We start from the raw sequence: 20,716 nt of genomic DNA on the forward strand, positions 1-20,716 counted from the left end.
CATTTCACTTGGGACAAAGTAGAAAACAGAACAAATGACGCTGCTGAAGTCGTGCCACCTGAAGAAGCCACCATCGAAGAGGAAAGTCTACTCAGTTTTAAGAAGGGAAACGGTGAAGCTCTTGATGAAGTTACTACCACTGATGTGACTGTTACCGATGATAGGACATTTCCTGATGAAGTAGGTGAACCCCACGTGAAGCAGAAGCCAACGAGACGGAGACCAGTACGGAAGAAGATACGTCCCGTAAAATTAAGAGACTTTGTTGAATTGTAATTTTGTGTTTGTAATTCTGTACAGTAATTAAGTTATTGTTAATTGCTATTGGTTTATTGTATGTTATTATTGTTCGGGAGTGTTATATTCGGAAGGAATAAATCAGTTTTATTAAGAAAGGACTTGTGTCGCTTAAGTTTCGTCGGAACGAAGTTACGGAAAATTAATTAACAAACGGAGACGTAACAATAATAAAAAATTTTCATTGTGGTAAACAAAATAATAATTTGATCTAAGTAAGAGTTTTTTTCTTCCTGATTTGTAAAAAATCTTTATGTGAAAATAAAAATTGAATATTACTTTCAAAATCCGTATAACTGAATTATGAAAAATCCGTTATTAAAAACAAATCGTATTTTGTGAGGTTTACATTTGCAGGCCTGTGTAATTTTTCACAACGTTATTATCTGTACATCATTGCTAGGGGAAGCTTGTGTCAGTTTTGTAATATGTACATAAAATCAATGTTCTCTATCTAGAATATTACTAAATATTCATATTTGAATTAAACAATAGAAGGAATAATAAATGAATTTTTAACAAAACTATAGCAAAACAAAAATAGAATTTGCTATCTCAAAATATTACAGATTTCTTTTCACCAAAGGTACAATTGAAAATACAATCTGTGATGCAATGCCATAATATTATTCACATACCTAAATCAACTTAGGTCACTGTATGGTGTAACTAAAAAGAACTCAAAAACTACATAAATATTAAAGAAACATAATCATTATAAGAGGCCTAACTGTATTGTTTTTATTTACTGACCCTATTTGTGCTGATGAGCCTTGAATAGGTTAAATTACTATTCACAGCAGAGGGTACAGAAACTCAAAGAATGCATTAGGCCTCCACATCACAGATTGCATTTTAATTTTTACCTTTAGTGAAAAGAAAAGAAAATTTGTAATATAATCATTAAGCAGTTTCCTGCTATATGATATTGAATAATAAATTGAATGCAATGCCATAATATTTTGCACACACCTAAATTAATTTAGATTACTATGTAGTGAGTTAAAAATGACTCTTTTAAAACCCCATAAACAAAGCACTATCTTTAGAATGTTTCTCTGATTATTCTTTCAGTGTGTCATGAGACAATAATGTAATATCTTTAGGAAGCTTCACTGTATAATCTTCCAGTGTGTCATGAGGAAATAAACTACTGTCTTTAGTAAATTTCCCTATTTATTTTTTTGGTGTGTCATCAGACAGTAAGAATGATATTTTTGCTGTAAGCTATTTCTTTTCGTGATATCACAAGGTTATTAGTTTTACTGTAGGTTGTGTCTTTTCACAATTTTCAGAAAATAATGTTTATCTGATTTTGTATTTTTAGATTAAATTTTCTGCGGAGATGTTATCCTAGTTTTCACACAGCTTCAGTCATTTCTGAAAAAGCCAACATTTCAAACAGTTTTCTAGAGGTAAAAGCCAATTTGTTTTAGTAAATAGTGTTAGATAATTTTTTAATCTGATTATGAGTTTATCTTTTGATTTTACTTAAAATGCATTATAAAAAGTAATGTTTAGTGTGCACATTATTAGATTAAAATATTTTTGAATGAAATACTGTAAGCAGTATTTTCTAAAAGCTTTTATGTGTACTGCTTAAAACTAATTTTTTATATTTGTGAACAGGAAGCAGGATCAGATATTGCCCTTTGCTGGAGAGAAATTATATACATGTGTCTGATTGCTTTTGGTAAGTATTAACAAACTGTTCAAACACTTCTATCTCCTGTTCATATTTCTTTCAAACAAGTGGGAAGTGTTTCAGTTCATGAAATACAGATAACATTAAATCATATAAAAATCATTGAAAAGTTGAAAAACGGACTGATCACTACTGGGTTCAGTACCAGCCTTTTCCAGATGAAGCAACTGAGGGGGGGGGGGGGGGGGGGGGTTGGGGTGGTTATAGTCCCCTTCAGCACCACCTCTGAGCACTGTATGTTTCCATTTGGCTATGCACTATATAACTTGCATCCTTTTATGTTATAACCATATAGAGTTTTCTGTTAAAAATCTTTTTGCATCTAAAAGTAGATTCATAAGAAATGTAAAAGATTTCCATTGTCATGAAGGTAGATGCTCTTGACACTTTCCACATAATAGTTTTAATATAAATACAAGTAAGCATGAGTGTATAAGTATTCATTCAGTCTCTTGAATAAAAAAAAGTAAAAATCAACACATTACTTGATATAACACAATGGCAAGGCTACACATTGGATTTTTGTTTTTGCATTGTTGTGATAAGACTGTTTAATGATTGTCTTGCTGCAGATCATGTTGTATTACCATATCATAGAGCCATTGTTTTTACTAGACAGTATATCATCTTGTAATATTATGTAGTGAGTGTTTTACTCTTATGTTATTTCTTGTTATGATGTATAATAATTGTCTTGATTGCACATTATACGTTCTCTTGGTTTCTAAGGTGATTGTTTTGACTGTAGGTCTGGCATGTGTTTTGCTGGTTTTACTTCGATTCCTGGCTGGGTTCATCATTTGGTTTGTTATAATTTCACTCAGTTTGGCCAGCATTGGTGTCACTATCTATGCATGGTAAGTTTGATACAATTATACACAGTTAAACTAAAAGAAGTACTTTGTTTGATGACAGACATGGATGTTACTCCTTCCTTTCAAAGAACTGTTTATATTTGACGTTTTCTTACATGTTAACTAGCATCACTTAGAAACCCACTTTTAGACATGGGATAGCAGCTCATAGAATGACTCAGTGTTTTTTTTTAAATAAAAATTTTTAGCTCATAGCTCCGTCATCTCTTGAGATCTAATTACAGTTTTGGACACAGGAGGTCAAACCCTTTCAATTGACATATAATACTGCATCCAAGGTCTCATAGAGAGTGTTACTCTAATCTTACTTAAAACAGATTCAATTTAAGGGTAGGCTAGTATAGATCCTGATGAGTAATAAACTTGATTAAGGTATAGGCACACCCCATCTTCATGTTGATGGTGCACAAAAATATAGCTAATAAAAAGGAAAAAAAAGGTCTCATAGATTAATGTACTCTAATCCTGCCTAAAATAATTTCAAGTGCCTCAGCTATTGAGGATTCCCTCTTGTTACATATTTCTAAGGTTCATCTTTGTCTACGTAGACAGACTCTTCATGTTTACAAGTTACTGTTCTTGAAGAGAAAACCTAGTGTAATGTAGTCTTGTAATTTGAAAGTAAAATGTTCAACATGTCACTTATAGACATAGACAATAAAGAAAGTTCCAGTGACAATCCTCATGGAAACCCCCCAAAAAAACTTCAAATACATACTCACTATTTAACAAAGATAAAAGAAAGAGAGTCAGATTTCATCACAAAAGGTAGAAAGTAGAATTTGGCTGTTGTTAATTTTTTGTTTCTAGTAGTAAACTGTCATTATAGATATTTGAAAATTCAAATTTAAAGCAGTAAAAGTAAGTAAAAAGTATTAGGATATTAGTGTAAAACAGCATTGATAAATTTATTTTGGAATCTTGGAAAACATTAATTTATGTTTTTTCTATATTCAGATTGAAAACTTCAATATTCTGGTGATTATGACAAAAAAAGAACTAAACTGACTCAGTTTTCTTCATTCATAACATTGTTTTAGGTATTTTGTACAGTGATAAGAAAACTAATTCATCCATGAATGAGGGAATTATGGGTAATCTTTTCTAAGACCTTTTAATTCATGTACTTGTGAATATTGCTTATCTCTACTTTAATAAATCTTTGGTTTTGTTTTGTTTTTTGTTAGGTGTATGTGGAAAGCGTATAAAAAAGAAGTTGAAAAACTAGCCAGTGATGATTCTTCACGGTCAATCAAAGAGGCTAAAGTAAAACATTGGTTAGCAGGAGCTATTGTGATGACAATTTTTACAGTAAGCTATTACTGAAAAAGTCAGTGAAAGATACTTTATGTAGTTAGAAGAAATTGCTATACTGTTATTTTTATCACATTATCCACTGTTTGTTTTGGAATAAGATTTGGTGGAAATTATTGTGACTTATTTTGATAATTTTATACATAATTGCAAAATAAAAGTAAAGTTAGCATATAATATCATACTGTGTTTTATCTTTATGTGATATTTCTACAAGTTAAAGTTTAGCAAGATTTATTTATACTGTAGCTTAATTATACTGATAACTTTATTTATATTTATTACAGAATAAAAAGTAGCAGGACTTGTCATACAATGGCTTATTTTGATAATTTTATTCATTGTTAATCTGCTAGATGCAAAATAAAAAGTAGTGGGATGTGTCGTAGTGTGACTTACTTTGATAATTTTATTCACTGTTTGTTACATAATAAAATGTAGTTTGGAGGAACTATTATTCTGAGAGTCAAGCACACTTTATAAGAATAATGACCTATGTTAAATGCTGTCTTTAGAATTAATTCTTCCAATGTTGGTTGTGCTGAATCTGATGGATTTTTTATGCAGTATTGCTTGACATAGCAATTTCTTCTTATAACAGACTTTTGTGAAAGTTGGTAAGGTAATTCTGAAACTTCTATGAGAGTACATGTTTAGCTTATCTTTGAAGTTAGAGCTACCATTAGTTCATGAAATTGTTGTAGCTTATAGAATTTGTAATCAGAGAAATAAAATATTTTCCTTATCATTAAATAGACTAGACTATGCATTATTTTTACTTACTGAATAATCTAAAATAATTTGACCAACAGTAGAAACCATTACAACATTGCAAATGCTGTTTACCAAAATATATGTACATGTTGCTATTATTCCATTCCTAACATTTTAGCTTTCTCTGAGTGTCAGGTTTTGTAAGGCCAGATTTTATACAGTCTGTGATTTGTTGGTGATAAATGTTGAGCTATAAACAAATAGCAACACAGTCCGCTTGTTTTAAAACTATGTTAAAAACAAATCAAACATATGTACAATGTTCATTACACTGTTGTTTACCACAGTAGTATTCAGAGCTTTAAATAATTGTATCTTTTATGCCAAAGTTCACACAGGCTGGTTTAATTATTTTAGAACACTATTGACAAAACAAATTTTTCTTCACTACTCTGTTATTACAATATAGTCTGTGATAATTCCACTTTAAAAATTGCCACAATGTACTCTTTATTGCTAAACTCACGGTCACACAGTCTAGAACTAGAACTAAATAATGTCTAGAATGTGCTACACAATACTAGATATTCTGATGCAGTAATACTCAATTAAACCAATGAGAAACTCAGAAGGTTCTAGCAACATAATGGAATAAACTTACTATTTTAAACAGTCCCTAATTCATAACAGTTGAATTACACAATGTATGGTTAGTTAGCAGTTACAAAAAAAGAAACCATTAAATATTGTTTCTAAAAACAACTAAATATCACACCCATGCCATATAAACTATCTAAATCGTAATGCTTGCAGTAAACTTTAAACTGAAAGAATCATGTATATCTAAAAGTGTGATATGTAATGTATAGCAATAGTAAATAATTTTGTGAATTTTTTATGTAATTATTTTTCTAGGTATTATTATGTACTTGTGTGCTTGTGTATGGGAATTGTTCTATTTTGTGTTTAGCTACTTTGTCATTTTGCAGCTCCTCTATGCATCAGAAATGTCCTTGCAATAAAAATATAATCAAGAGATTGGGAAAAATTTCAAAAAATAATTTTACTTGGAGTGGAAAGGCATCAACTCTTGTTCTAATCATTATTAATAAGTTCATATGTTTTTTGTTTTTTTCTTAAATCAGGCTGTTAAGTGTGAAGTTGCTAACTGCATGACTGAATAACAATATTTATATGTAAATGGATATTATGCTTATTGTTTCATACTAAATGAAGCATTACTGAAATCAAAGAAGCAAATGGCAAGGAACATGCATGTATTAATTGAGCAATGTTTGTTGCATTGTACATTTTGTATTATTTAGTATTTGACCATTTCTTTTAATCCATTGTATAAGTATTCCTTGTGATCTCGGTCTATCTGGAATTATAATTAGACTCAGTATTAACTAAAAAAGTGATGCATATCTCATTACAGGCTCTTGGAATCTGGTTTTTGATTCACAAAGAGTTTTGAAAAAATCTTTGAATTTCTTATGCTGATAAATGTATGAATAAAGCATATTTTTCCAGCTATAAGTTTACCTGTGGAAACGGTACACATTGAATAGTCAGGAATTTGCCATGAACCAAATGTACAAGTGTTAAATTTGTTGCCTGTGGCACCATGGCTTGTTTCTGTGACAATACATTACTGAATTAGCATGTATAAATCATTCTTATAAGGTGTGGTTTACCCTCTGTAACATGGCTTGACTTAAATAATTTTATGTTTTTTATTTCTGGAGGAAATTATATACTTTATGCACTGCCTTGTACAATAAACTTTAGTTAGCAGGAATTATTATTATGACAAATTTATGATCTCTTTGTTCTAGAATAAAAGTTGGTTGTAACAGCTGTGCTGTAATTTATCTCTTTTTAAAAATATTACATCTTATTTTGGTAACTATAAATAATATTAACGAGTCAGACTGTTAGTTAAGACTGCTGTATTTAATAGGTTAATATGGGCTATAACTATCATATTAACAGCTAAAATATCTGATGTAATGATAAACTGATTTTTATTGTATTGTTTTGGAGTTTGCTGTTGTTGTAAACATTAAAAAAAATGTATCTTTTATAGGTGATATTTCTCTTAATTGTCATCATTATGAGAAATCGAATAAAACTGGTAAGTGAAATTGATCCTTCAGTTAATATTCATTTGAGTCTTACTCGGGACCTAATCAGTGATTGTTGTTTACTAACCATGGGGCTAGGCCTTTTAAACTGGGTTCAGAGGATATTTAGAAATTTTTCTCACTAATTGCTAGATCAATTAACTTGCCTGAGAGGAATCCTGATAGCAAGCCTCATTACACTAATCAAATACTTTACACGGAGTTCCCTACTTCAGGAATGTCTTCAAATTTCATTAAATTAGAAGTTAAACTTAGTTTATATGATACACCTTTAAGCTTATTAAATCTTTTCATGGCAAAATTTTGAAAACATGTAAATATGCTTGTGAAGTTTCTGACCTTGTAATGTCCTTTCAATGTACCTTTATGTGAGCTTTTTTTTTGCTACAAGATTTAGCCTTTAAGTTTTACATGACTTAACTAAAAAGGTTAATTTTCCATAAAATCTATCATTTAAAATGATAATTAAATTAATTTTATTGATTTGAAAAATTTCTTATACTTCTGAATAGTTAGTTATACAAAATATTAAGTTTTTAAAGAATACTTTCCTTTTGTATTTTTTTTAAATATTGTCATTTTTCTAAGTTTTTATTAGCAGTATTTTCTTAAATAATTGACTTATTTATTTACTTGTGTACCAACTTGACATTACAATAAATGTGAAAGCCTGAGGATTGTCATAGAGAAGCTGTTTAATACTTTGAAGGTATATATAGATGTCTTCTCTAACTCTGATAATAAAGTTCCATGAATCAAAATGATACATTTCTCTCCATCTTTCTTAAACTTCTAAGAATCAGTTTTGTTTCTGTTTTCTTTACATTACTAAAAATCTTATGAAATAAAACAAAAACAGTCTCAGAACTTTAGAGAGAGAGAACACTAGGATGAAAATTATATAAATATGTTAGTTGTTCAATAGTCATCAAAATAATGTACTTTAATATTACTTTTTTATGATTATTTTACCTTAGGTAGCAGCTTTATTCAAAGAAGCAGGAAAAGCCATTATATCCATGCCCTTGATACTACTTCAGCCAATATGGGTAAGTGGAGGGATGCCCAAATTAAAACATTCTTTAGTTGAACAAAAAAGTTTTATTTTAGCTAATGTGATTAGGTTAGTTGCCTGGGTGTACTATATGATCTTGAGTTATTTTTACTTTCTACTGAACCAGTGTATGTGTGTATCATATTTTAGAGACAATTTTATAGCTGCTTTATCATTGTACAAATAAGTGTTTTTATAATGTATGAAACAAACACTTTAGAAATTTTATTGTGACATTTATCACCTATATTCTTTGGTAGTACTTTAGTTTTAAAATTGTGGGATTTTTAAAGGCAATTTTTAGGTAAGTATTTTCAAGAAATGACTTCAAATTATTAAAGAATACTATTAAATATGCAAGAGACAAAAATTATTGACCAAACTTTGTATTATGTTATATTGTGTTCCAGTTGAAAACCACTTCATTTACTTATAACAAATACCTTATTTTTTTTATCCAAGTTGAGTAAATTTATGTTTTTGTGGAATAGTTTTTCTTATTTAGTTATGTTAATATTTCTGACTTCATCTTGCTGGCTGGTCTGAACTTGTTTTTCTATGTAAAAGTATGTTTTGTCAATAGACATTCTTAGTACTTGCTGCCGTTCTTGCTGGCTGGTTTGCTGGTTATGTGTACATCCACACATCACAAGATGTTGTAGTAGATCCTGAAACCTCTTATGTCTCCTACCATATCACAACGTTTTTCAAGGTAAATTTTTAACTTCAGTCTAGAACTAAGAGGGTACATAATAACTTATTAGAAAAAAGAAACTATTTCAGTAAATATACCTATCCATTTATTCTATCAAAATTTTTAATCAATGTATCAGAACCATACCATATTGTACTATAATAGTAGCTTTTTTCTTAATCCATTTAGCTGTGTTTAATCTCTAACCCTCTATATACTCATGTTTTTGTAAATATATTTGGTAATGTTTTCTGTGGACTAACTTTGTTATTATTCAAATGTACTATATTTGTATCAGGAGTGATCAAACAAATGAATGCTTCATCTAAACAATGGGCAATTTATGTTTCCTCCTGTACATTCATGAGAGCTAGAGCTTTAACATAATTTTGAAAGCATTGTACTTTACGTCAGTTTATTTCTGATAACTAAGAAGAAAAGCATATTCATTATAAATGGAACAATTAAGTGTATATCAGAACACTAAATATCTTTTAGGTGATGAAGTGGTACCATCTGCTTGCCTTTTTTTGGCTAACACAGTTCATTATTGCCTGCCAACACGTTGTGATAGCTGGATCTGTGGCTTCATGGTTCTTCACAAGGTGTGTTGTTTATTTTACTTGAGTTGATACCAAGAACATAATAGCCTTTTTTTCATCTGTTTATGTTAATACACGAACTTGAGTCTTATTCTTTGTGATAAAAATATTAAATTCCTATTTGCAATTAAGGATTTTAGCTGTTTAAATATTTTTAGCAGATACAGAGAAAATCTAAAAAATTTTAAAAGTCATAACTAACTTTGTACTTTAATCAATAAGTTCGTTACACCTAGTTCAAACAACTGTTAACCATCCAACAACCAAGATATCAAATTGTTGTGTATTACTGATATCATATGTGTGTGCCTAATTTGATTGATAAAATAATCTGGAAATTAATTTTGAATTAACTTTGGTAAGATGCTTGACCACAATTTGTGCTCATGTTAGTTAAAAAAGTGATCTAAAACTATGGATACATAATATACTTGTATTGGTAGTCACAGAGTTTAGTAATAATTGCCTTGACAGTATTGGTGATCTAAAACTATGGATATATGATATACTTGTATTGGTAGTCAAAGAGTTTAATAATAAATACATTGACAGTATTAGTGATCTAAAACTATGGATACATAATATACTTGTATTGGAAGTCAAAGAGTTTAATAATAATCACCCCAATACAAGTATATTATGTATCCATAGTTTTAGATCACTAATACTGTCAATAGTCAAAGAGTTTAATAATAATCACCTTGACAGTATTAGTGATCTAAAACTATGGATACATAATATACTTGTATTGGTAGTCAAAGAGTTTAATAATAATCACCTTGACAGTATTAGAGAGGTAAAACATATTTTTCATGAACTATCACAAGAAGGTGATAAAACTTCTGGTATTGCTTGTAGAGACAAGAGCCAGTTGGACTCACCAATATGGACAAGTTTCTATCGATTGGTCAGATATCATCTTGGTTCAGTAGCATTAGGGTCACTGCTTATTGCTCTGCTCAAGTTAGTCCGAGCAATTTTCAAAGGGCTGGAACGTCAGTAAGTTGTAACATTATTTAATTTTTTCCAAAATGTTATATTTTATAAGAAAAATATAAAATTACTCTTGGTATGTTTGTTAGGTGTGACATAAATCACTACTATATTTATATGATTCATATTTTTCATATATTGTATTGTATGGCATAGATTGTTAACATTTGTTTCATATAGAAATGCTAGTTGTATCACACAGAGCACTATTTGTGTCTTTTCAGAACTGCACGCTGTATGTACAACAGTATATTATTATTCAACAATAGCTTGTTTAATGCCAATCCCCATGTATGTGTTAATTACAGAATAGGAACAAGCAAAAATTTGAAGCAATAATTTACAGTTGTAGCAGAGCTATCACTATAATGTAGTCTCTTGATAAATGAATAAACCAAAACATTCAGATGGTACTGGGTGATTCAGTAGTCATGCACCACTATGCTATTTTTAAGTCCCATCTTTACTACAATTTTTTTAAATTAATGTTTATGTTTTACCAACCCTTTTAAAGAATGTGTGGAACTGTTCCTGTTGATTGGGGTTCCTGGATTGTGTCAGCAGCAAGTTGCAACAGAATAGTTTTTGGGATATATCAACACTTGTTTGTCACATGTATAATAAATTTAAAGACTTGAAGCAGAGATTCCCAACAGCCTGTGCAAAAGAACATCACAAATGCTACTTAAACATGAGCCACAACCTGAATGAAACTGTGACATTTTGTCATGATATCATTGGTGCACATTTAGAACAGCTATAATAGTAGAACAAAGAAAAGTAGTGGTGGTGTATGGCTTTTGCATCACCCTGTTCATAAAAAAAATTATATCAGTCTAAACACCTCTGGTCGGCACTGCACTTTTCAAAAATGAAAAGTGGTTTATCATATATCAAAAACATATTGTGTTTGTTATAATATCATTTAAATTGTTGTACATGATAAATTGTATCATGCGCTGTAGGTCATTTCTTTCTCTTATGATGTTTTTTTACTTGCTAAGTTATACATTAGAAAACCCTGTTTTTGAATTAATTTCAAACAACAGCATGTTATTGTTTTCAGGATGACAAACCACCCAGACTACTGTAAATACCTTCTGAAATGTTGCCAGTGTTGTCTGTGGTGTTTTGAACGGTTTCTAGTGTTTATCAACAGAAATGCTCTTATTGAAATTGGTAATATACTAATAATACATCTTACTTTCACTTTGTTTACATAAGTAATTAAAAAAGTTATTTTAAACATGTTTTTTAGCTTTTTCTCTTTTGGTAAAATGAGAGGAGTTGCCCTACTCTTCTTTGTTTCAACAACATTTAGCTTTGTTAACATGTGAATGAAGGTTAATGCTAAAATAAAAAAATATTGGAGACCTTTACTCAAATAGTTAGAATAATATCTTAAATTACATAACTTTCTCATTTTTCTGCACACAAATCCTTATCAAAATTTCCCAGTTGTTGTAGAAATAATTCCTTGTAAAGTGTAAGCTTTAGAGCTGGACAATTAGCAGAATTTGATAAATGATTAATTGTTGGATTCATTAATAATTACCCTTCCACCTTTTGAAATGTTGTCCTCTACAAACTGTTTCAATTGATTGTATAGTCACCAATAGATTCCTACAAGTGTTTCTCTAATAGGCAGTTTCCACCTATTTCACAATCAACTCAATATGAAAACTCTGCCTAAACTAACCATCAAGTAAAAAACCTTGGATTAATTGAAAATAATAATGAGAAATTATAATGTTAATATTTTGATTACTTGGACAGTTGAAATAATCAGAAACACTAATTTTGATAAGTTAATTACTTTAGTGACATTAAATGATTTAATCCTTAATTTAATTAATGGCATATTTTATGTAATTTTAATTGATGTAATCATTGCTCATAAGCAGTCAGTTAATTGCTGTAAGCAGTGTGTGTAGAAATCCATGTACATTCTCCCAGTTACCCATAGTAATACCCTTTCAAGAAGTGCATCTGTTGTTTGTAGAAATAATTTGTTTACAATTCTTATGGTGCCTGTACAAATTATCTAGACTAATGATTGAGATATGTTTAAAAATAATGTATATACAAGTTTATCAGTTGACTGTACAAATAATAATTTCACAGGTGACTCAGTTATATATAGTAGTAATCACAAATTTCCAAGCTAAAGTTGATACTCAACAAAAAAACAACACTGGTTTACCACATGTTGAACCCAATATACCTCATGAGTATCCACAATATGAAAAACTTGTCAAAATTTAAAGTTACATCAAGTAAAGCTGCTGTTTTTGTTTAGCAGAATTTACAAACTTTTGTATTTATTAGTTAGTTTATATCAGTCAAACAGGGCATTACCATTGTTTCTTTTTTCAATTGTAATTCATGTTATAACTTTAGAAAATTGAAAGTTAGAAATGTGACAACTGCGAACAACCTTTCATAATTATATAGTATAAAGAAGATGGAACTTTTTAATTTATACTTGTGTTTAATGTTATGTTTTGGTTATAACTTGAACTATGCCTAATCTAATTTTTCAGCAATCTATGGTTATTCCTTCTGCAAGGGGGCACAGCAAGCTTTTCACTTGCTGTCAAGTAATGTTCTGAGAGTGGCAGCTATAAACTCACTTGGAGATTTCATCCTGCTTTTGGGAAAGGTTGGCGTTGCAGTCGCGACAGCCTTTGCTGGGCTTGAGATTATCAAGGTTGTTACTTTATTTTTGTCATAAACTGTTTGCTAATACATTGTGAAATATGAGTCTGTTTCAAATTTGTAATGGAAATATAAATTTGTTTTAAGTGTTTTTTAAAATTGTGGTTTCTTTTTATCTATTGAGTTGCAGATTACCAACTTTTTAGAAGGTAAAATATTCATTATACATAAATTACTAATAATTTTCAAAGACAGACAAATGGAAAATCAGAACATTTTACATGATAAACATTGACTTAGTCTTTTTAAGATAACATCTCTATAACAAGTATAATGTTAGAAATGTAAGAGAACTTTAATAGGATATTCATGCTTTATTCAAATTTGAAACAATACTTGTAGACAATTTTTTTTTGCTTAAAACATGTAGTGAATGCTGTACAAAAGAATAAAATTCATGAGAAAATGTAATATTAAGAATGATGTAATCTGATATACAAGGTTTTAATTTGTTCTCTGTGAAGAAGGTCATAAATTTTTATAAATTAGTAAAAATTGTGTTACTGGTGATGTAATATTTCAACTATATACTATTTGTAATGATATGCAATGGAGCTGTTGGTATTTGATCTGTGGTTTTTCATATGTCATCTTATAAATGAAATTTTAAATAGTTTAATTGAATCATTTAAGAACTTACCTTTAATTATAAGTTTGTTCTTTTTTCTTATGTCCTCTTGTGAAGTATTAAATAATTTTGTAGTAGTTTTAGAAATATTTCAATGAACCATTTTATACACAGCATGGGTCAACTATTTGAACTAATATGTTTCTTACACCCCCTTCTTAGGGAGAGCAATTGATTGTATTTATACTGCTATTTTTGGTTCCTATTGGTAAATTTTCAACAACTTTGGATGAAATAATGAAGAGATATATAAATTCCTTATGATCACTTCAGTGCTTGTGACACATACTGTTATTTGAATTATTGTTAAGTTTAAGTCCTTAAAGTTATTTAAGATATTTGAGAAAATGTCATGAAATATTTTGAAAGTAAGGTGATTTCAAAGTTCACCTTTTTATTCTGTTGAGAACTTAATAACAATTTATTGAACCATTAAATTTTTTTGACAGTTTTAAGTTTTTATCTAAATAGCTTTTTATCATTTGAATGTGTGTGTAAGTATATGTGTATGTGGGGCCCCCCCAGTGGTATGTTTTCAGACTTACAACACTAGAAACTGGGTTTCGATACCTGTGGTGGGCAAGGCACAGATAGCCCATTGTGTAGCTTTGTGCTTAATTACAAACAAACAAATGTGTGTATGTGTTGCATTAAACAAAAGTATAAATTAAAAGTTTCATCTTCTTTGTTCTATATAATAAATTAATGTGGCGCCATCTATTACATGGTACCACAAACAAAAATACATAATAAATTTCACACTTTGGGTGTTTAAGATTCTGACAATTAAAAAAATAACTATGGTATGTTCAACAACCATTTTTTTTATCACAGAACATAATTTTAAATAAAAGTACTCTCTTCATAACAAGAACATGATTTTCACTAGGACTGTATGTGAGTGTTTGATTATATCTTTATGAATGTAATTTGTGAATTACATCAATAAATTACATCAAAACGGAGTTCTTAAAAACCTTTTTTTTTCAATAAAAGGTACCACTTTTAATGTATAAAACATTACAGTTAATATCAGCACAATCTGAACACTTTTCCATTGCAGTACTTCCCAGAAAAATCCTTTTTTAGAAAATGTTCAATTTTTTTTTTCAGTGAGGTATGAATACTGTGATTAGTAATTAATAGCACAAACAGCCACCTATAGAGCAACATTTCTGATACTTTTGATAATGAACAAACAACTAATTTTATTAGTTTATCACCTTTTCAAATCAAGTATAATGACATCTGATAATCTGCAATGTGACAGTATTCCTTGAATAAAAATAAAAGCATGAAAAATACTCCATCATATTTATGAGGCATATAAGTTGTAGGTTGTAGAGAATGAATTAGAAGTTAATAATAGAATGACCCCATAACATTGAGTTTTAGGGCCTAGTTGAAAATAATTTGATAAGAAAAAATGTTCATAAACCATGTTTAAGTAAATCATCATAGAACTTTAAATTTAATAATAATATCATGTATCAAAACATTTATATTCTTCACCTCTTTTAAACAGAATAAAGAAGACCTCCAACACAGCTGGGTTCCTGTTACTATAGGCTGTATCTTTGCATTTCTTATTTCCCATTGTTTTCTTGGGGTGTATGAGGTAAGTAATGAGGAATGCTATCTTCATTAAAAACTTATCTCACATGTAATCACTTAAAGTTTACACATACCCAAAAAAAAATTTAATAACAATCATTGAAATTATGTAGGATGTTTCTCAACAACAAATATTTTTCTAATATTATGGATAAAGTATTAATAAAGAAGTAAGATAAAAAAAGTTTTAAATTATATTCAAAAATGCATGATAAAACCTTAGATTAGAACTTATGACAGGTGAAACTTTCTTTATCAAGGCAAAGGGAGAACAATTTGGTGGATCCCAAAATCTGGACTTAAGTTAAAAAACAGGAAGTAAATTTCATTGGCGGCTAAAGTCATGTGTTTGTATTTATGTTTCTTTGCATTAAAAAGATCAATTTGAAAGTTGAAGACAAAATTAGAAATCATAGAACAGTATTATTTATTTGTTTAGTTTTTATGTCTTTACTTTTTATTATTATTCTATTTTGCAAACAAAAAACATAAACTTTAAAGTAGTACAAAAATATGACAATTGTGATGTGATCAAATAGAAAATAATTTTAAGAAAGAAATGAGGTCAAGAATAATCAGTAAAACAGAAAACGTAATTGGAAATCATCAGTAATAATGTATTGATTCACATGAAAACTATTGATTCATGTGTGAATTATAGATAACCACCTACTTCAAAAAACTGAATTTTATTTCTGTTCTGAAGTCTTAGCTTGCACCATCTTCAGAGGTATATTTTAATGCTTACATGACTACACATTTTGGTAAAGATACAATATAAGCCAATAAAATTGATATGTTTCTTGAAGTAAGTTGTCATCTTTATGTCACAATAATGGTGGTAAAACTTTCTACGTATGCTTCAAACTCTAAAGTTTGGCTAAAAATTTCAAGTGTTTATTTTAGGTAAAAGGTTCTGGAAAACTAGTAATATAATTATTTTAATTACACTTAACATAAAGAAAATTTTAATCTAGAATATTTTTATTGTGATCACTGTTATTGTAATTCGGCTATATTTATTATAACTAAATTTTGAAGATTGAAAAAAATATGTACTTAACATGTAGCTACTGATAAAAACTACATGTATGTTCAAATGTTATTATTTAACTGAATGTGCACAGGATCGGTCCATTGGACTGACCTCATATTGAAGAAGAAATGTTGAGTATAATTCAAAATTTATGAAGTGTATCTTCATGAAATATGGCAAGCATTATTAAATAGTACAAGTGTTGTGCACAAAAAATCAGGTTTGTTAATATGGTACATGTACTCAAAATAGGTCTGTAGACTGACAAAGTCAGTCTGACTCCAATTTGACAATTCTGAGTGTAAGGTGATATTTGTGTTAAGAATAAAATAATTTAAAAGTTTGCAACCTGCTTCTTAAATGCATAGCTAAAGTTTTCTTTGGTATCTATAGATTGTATCTTATATTTTCTCTACTCTAACACGAACTGTTGGAAAAGTAGCAATGTAAAGTAACATAAAATGTTGAAAATTCTGATATCAAATTCATAATACCATATTGAATGGCACCCTGTAAAAGTTCTAGGCATGTATGATCCTCCACCCACATCCCCACCTGTGCACATATGGTTAAGGGATGTGCAATTACTTTCTTAAGTTAGGGTTGTAAGGAACCAAACTTAGCTTGTCATTAAGATGGGCTAGTGCTAAACACAGTTCGCTAACAATTGTCTTAAAGTAATTTCATGCTTAATTGGTACTAAAAGATAATCATAATGAAACAAGTTTTATTCCCTGTAGGCCTAAGCTATAACTCAAGTTTTTAAGTACGAACATATGTATGTATTAAGAGTTATTATATTAGTATTGTAATATACATAAGAAACAACACTTGTTACATAGCCACAAGTGCCTGAATCCTACTATCAAATGTGTAATAGACTATGTTGTAAAAACACAAGTGAGTGAATTTAATTATTTTATTTTATTTTTATTATGAAGGCATAAGCAAATGAATCTTATTTTTAGATATGTTAGAACACATAAAACTTTAAGTTGTGGTGGTATGGTAATAAAAATGTTTCCCTCTGTTGGCCAGATTGAAAAAAACGTTTTTTTCCCCTTTTCTGGTAGATGGCAATCGATACTTTATTTTTGTGTTTCTGTGAAGATTGTGAACGGAATGATGGAGTTGAAAAGCCATACTACATGAGTAGTGGTTTGATGGTAAGAAAAAAATTATCTGTATCTAAAAAATTTGGTAATCAGATGTTTAGTGTGAATAAACAAGTTTAATTGGTAATGGATATTTAACTACAAAGTATATGAGAATTTAAACTGCTTACAATAGTTCTTTATGTTTAAAAAATATATATTAAAAAGTACTTACATGATATATCATGTACTTTGTTTGCAGTAGCATGTTCTTAAATGCTGATCAGTGTAATGATGCATGTTAACATTAATGAAAATGATGTAGTGTACAACATTTACTTGCTAATGACTAAACAAAGCTACTCATTCAAAGACTAAAATATACTACTAATAAAGTTTTGGGCTGAAAGTTACTGTCAGTCATAAAAGTCTGGAAAGAAATAGTGATTACTTCTGTAAATATGCTTTAACTTTACAGATTTTAATTTTAAAAGTAAGAGAAGACGATATCTGTTTTAACAACAAGTGGAGTTTTAAAAAGTACTAATGTTTTTTAACATAGATGAATATTAATGTGAAGATCATCTTTCGTTAAACTGTATTTACATATTTAGGAAAGTGAAGGCTTGCGTTATGTGTACAGGGCAATATAATGATTTTGTCAATATCCAAGGCAAATTCCAAAAGGAAGGAAATACAGAACTTATTGTAAGATTTTCAGTTACCATGACACACACACTCATGAGCCATTAAAAATTGAAATTTCATTTTTTGATTGCTTTAAAATTTAACTAAGGTTTCAAAACTTACCAAGGCAACAGTTGGTGGTTCTATGAAATTAAATTTTAAAGTTCATTACTATTTGGATTAGAAACCGGGTTTTGATACATGTGGTGGGCAGAGCACAGAGAGCCCATTGTGTAGCTTTGTGCTTAACTTCAAACAAACAATTTGGATGCTCTCCTATTCACTACATTTTAATATTTTTTTATTCTTCAAATCTTGTTTTTAAACTTTAGGTGTTTGTGGAAAACAGTAAAAAAGCCCTAGAAGCAGAAGAAAATGGAAAGAATGAAGGAGGCTGATCCTACCCTTTCATAGTCTTATTTTGAAGAACAAAGCACCTTTATTTATATTTGTGCATCAATTGTGAATCTAACATAAAGTGTTTTCTATAATTTTGGATGTATTTATGTTTATCAACATACAAATCCTTACAGGCCAAGTAATGATACAATAGACCAAGTTCAAGCAACATTATTTTAAGTACAAGACTGCAGAGTTGGGCTGTGTAGGCCTAACATTGTTATATTTTATATCAATTTGATTAAATATTAGAACAAAAACTCCTTCACAAATCATCAATTACAAAAATATAATTTCAGCCTTTGACATTTTTTTCATTGAAAAACGTTTTAGCTTTTGCAGAGTTAATAATGTAAATTCAAAGTTAGTTGTCTTGGTTACTAAAAGCCATTCTCCAGAACAACTTAAATTAAAATAAGTGCAAGCATAGTTTTTCATCATTATCTACCTTGTATCATTTCTAAATATTTCTAAAAAGACTGGAACACTGCTGAGTAATTCTTTTCATTCAATTAAAGATTTTTTTTTATTAGCACTAAGAATTTCATATGAAATGGAAAATTCTCACTTAGTCATAGATATTTTTATTAAATGATTCATTGTTTTCCACAAAGATGATTAAAAGGTTTTGTATAATGAAAAAAATATCAAAAAATTAATTTTGATCTTATCCTGAAACCAAAAATAACAATAATCCTTGATGACTTGTTAGTCTAAAATTGTTTCTTTAATGTTTTCACATATTATTGTCAACAAAAAATTTCAAGTGAATATCAGAATTAAAAAAAGAAAACTTCACTGCTATTATAAAAAATACTGTAATCGGTATGATTTCTTTTTAATTTATTATTTTATAAAACTGTTTTATGCAGAGGTAGAGAAAAACTAGATTGTGTGTATGGAACATTTTTGTGAAGTGCTGGTATATTGTTTTTGCAAACTCCTCATTAACATTTTCAGGCTTAACTAATATGGTTCTTAAGGGCAAATTGTGAAGTGTTATTAGTAATTTCTTTTTCCAGGCTAGTTTCAAGTAAGAGATTATATTTTTAATGAAAACTGCAGACATTTAATTTTCATAGCTTATAAATGATAATATTTGCCCTTAGGATTTTCTTGTATATTTTTATAACTCTTTTTGCCTTCAATTTTTAAAGTTACTAAATTTTTTAACTAAGTTTGGAAAAAGAAATGCTATTGTTAACTTTTTAAAACATTTTTTTTTGTATTTCCTTGCTTTAAAATTGAGTTTTTGAATGCACTGTTGTCTGTGGTTTTGCCATGTCTGTCAAGTTTTGCTTTGTAATTTTGCACATGATGCATAATGAATCAATGAATAATCAACAGAAATTAAGAGAGAGGGAAGTAAGCCTGAAAGTGTATCAGATTTTGAGGAATGCCACTGAGTATAATCTGGGTTTTAATTTTGAATATTGTGGTCACAAATATTTATGACAAAAATCTAGAACAGCATTTCCCAAACAATGTTAAATATTTTATTTAAATTTAAAATCATGAATATTCTCATGGAGCACCTATCAATCTCAGATGGAACACCAGTGTTCTGTGGAACATAATTTGGGAAACGCTGATCTAGAACAAATTTAAAAATAACTGATTTCGGAGATTCTTATGTCATGTTTATGTGATTTTGTGTGTGCGTGTTCAAAGAAAACTTAGAGGATAATAAATATATTCAGAAACGCTAGCTGCGTTTTCTAAATGTTGTTTACTTTGGTTGATTTTGATGCAAAGAATAAGTTTCTGTAACTAACTCAACTCAAATTTAATTTATCTTCATACTGAGTTATATAAAAATAAGTTAGTGGTAGATGTGGTGAAGAGTCAATAAAGAAAACAACATAAGAGAGACAGATGATGACTTTAGAATTAGAAGATATTTACTATTAAAAAACGTAGTTACAAGTACATAATTAAAATACATATTCACTTAAGTTATGGCACTTGCAACCCACTGATTAAAGTTGTTTGGTTATTACTTTAGGCCTACTTTACGTTTGTTCAATGGGTATAAAAGTTTCTGTGATTCATCTGTATGAAACTTATTTATTACTACAGTATTATTTGTGAATGTTTAAAGTAACAGTGAGTGTTTGAACATTGGAGTAGTAAAAACTATGCACA

The 20,716-nt window shown here is 29.1% G+C and overlaps 1 protein-coding gene across 4 annotated transcripts in view; it reads left to right on the forward strand.

Annotated features, from left to right (window-relative positions):
- The window catches only part of LOC106465082 (choline transporter-like protein 1), a 64,602-nt gene extending 45,413 nt beyond the window's left edge, over positions 1–19,189 (forward strand). For 2 of the 4 annotated variants that reach the window (XM_022392902.1, XM_022392904.1), the window contains 14 exons: positions 1,625–1,712; positions 1,927–1,990; positions 2,751–2,859; positions 4,065–4,188; positions 6,995–7,042; positions 8,030–8,101; positions 8,690–8,818; positions 9,299–9,405; positions 10,261–10,401; positions 11,462–11,574; positions 12,939–13,105; positions 15,267–15,359; positions 17,465–17,557; positions 18,505–19,189. In XM_022392902.1, the coding sequence (XP_022248610.1) occupies positions 1,625–1,712; positions 1,927–1,990; positions 2,751–2,859; positions 4,065–4,188; positions 6,995–7,042; positions 8,030–8,101; positions 8,690–8,818; positions 9,299–9,405; positions 10,261–10,401; positions 11,462–11,574; positions 12,939–13,105; positions 15,267–15,359; positions 17,465–17,557; positions 18,505–18,570 (1,414 nt within the window). In that variant the 3' untranslated portion in view covers positions 18,571–19,189. Of the gene's footprint in view, positions 1–666; positions 728–1,441; positions 1,520–1,624; positions 1,713–1,926; positions 1,991–2,750; positions 2,860–4,064; positions 4,189–6,994; positions 7,043–8,029; positions 8,102–8,689; positions 8,819–9,298; positions 9,406–10,260; positions 10,402–11,461; positions 11,575–12,938; positions 13,106–15,266; positions 15,360–17,464; positions 17,558–18,504 lie in introns of those variants that run through there. The other 2 variants (XM_022392905.1, XM_022392903.1) reach the window with 2 other exon arrangements.
- The last annotated feature ends 1,527 nt before the right edge of the window (positions 19,190–20,716 follow it).

This window comes from Limulus polyphemus, unplaced genomic scaffold (assembly GCF_000517525.1).
Source record: "Limulus polyphemus unplaced genomic scaffold, Limulus_polyphemus-2.1.2 Scaffold1829, whole genome shotgun sequence".
NCBI lineage: Eukaryota > Metazoa > Arthropoda > Merostomata > Xiphosura > Limulidae > Limulus > Limulus polyphemus.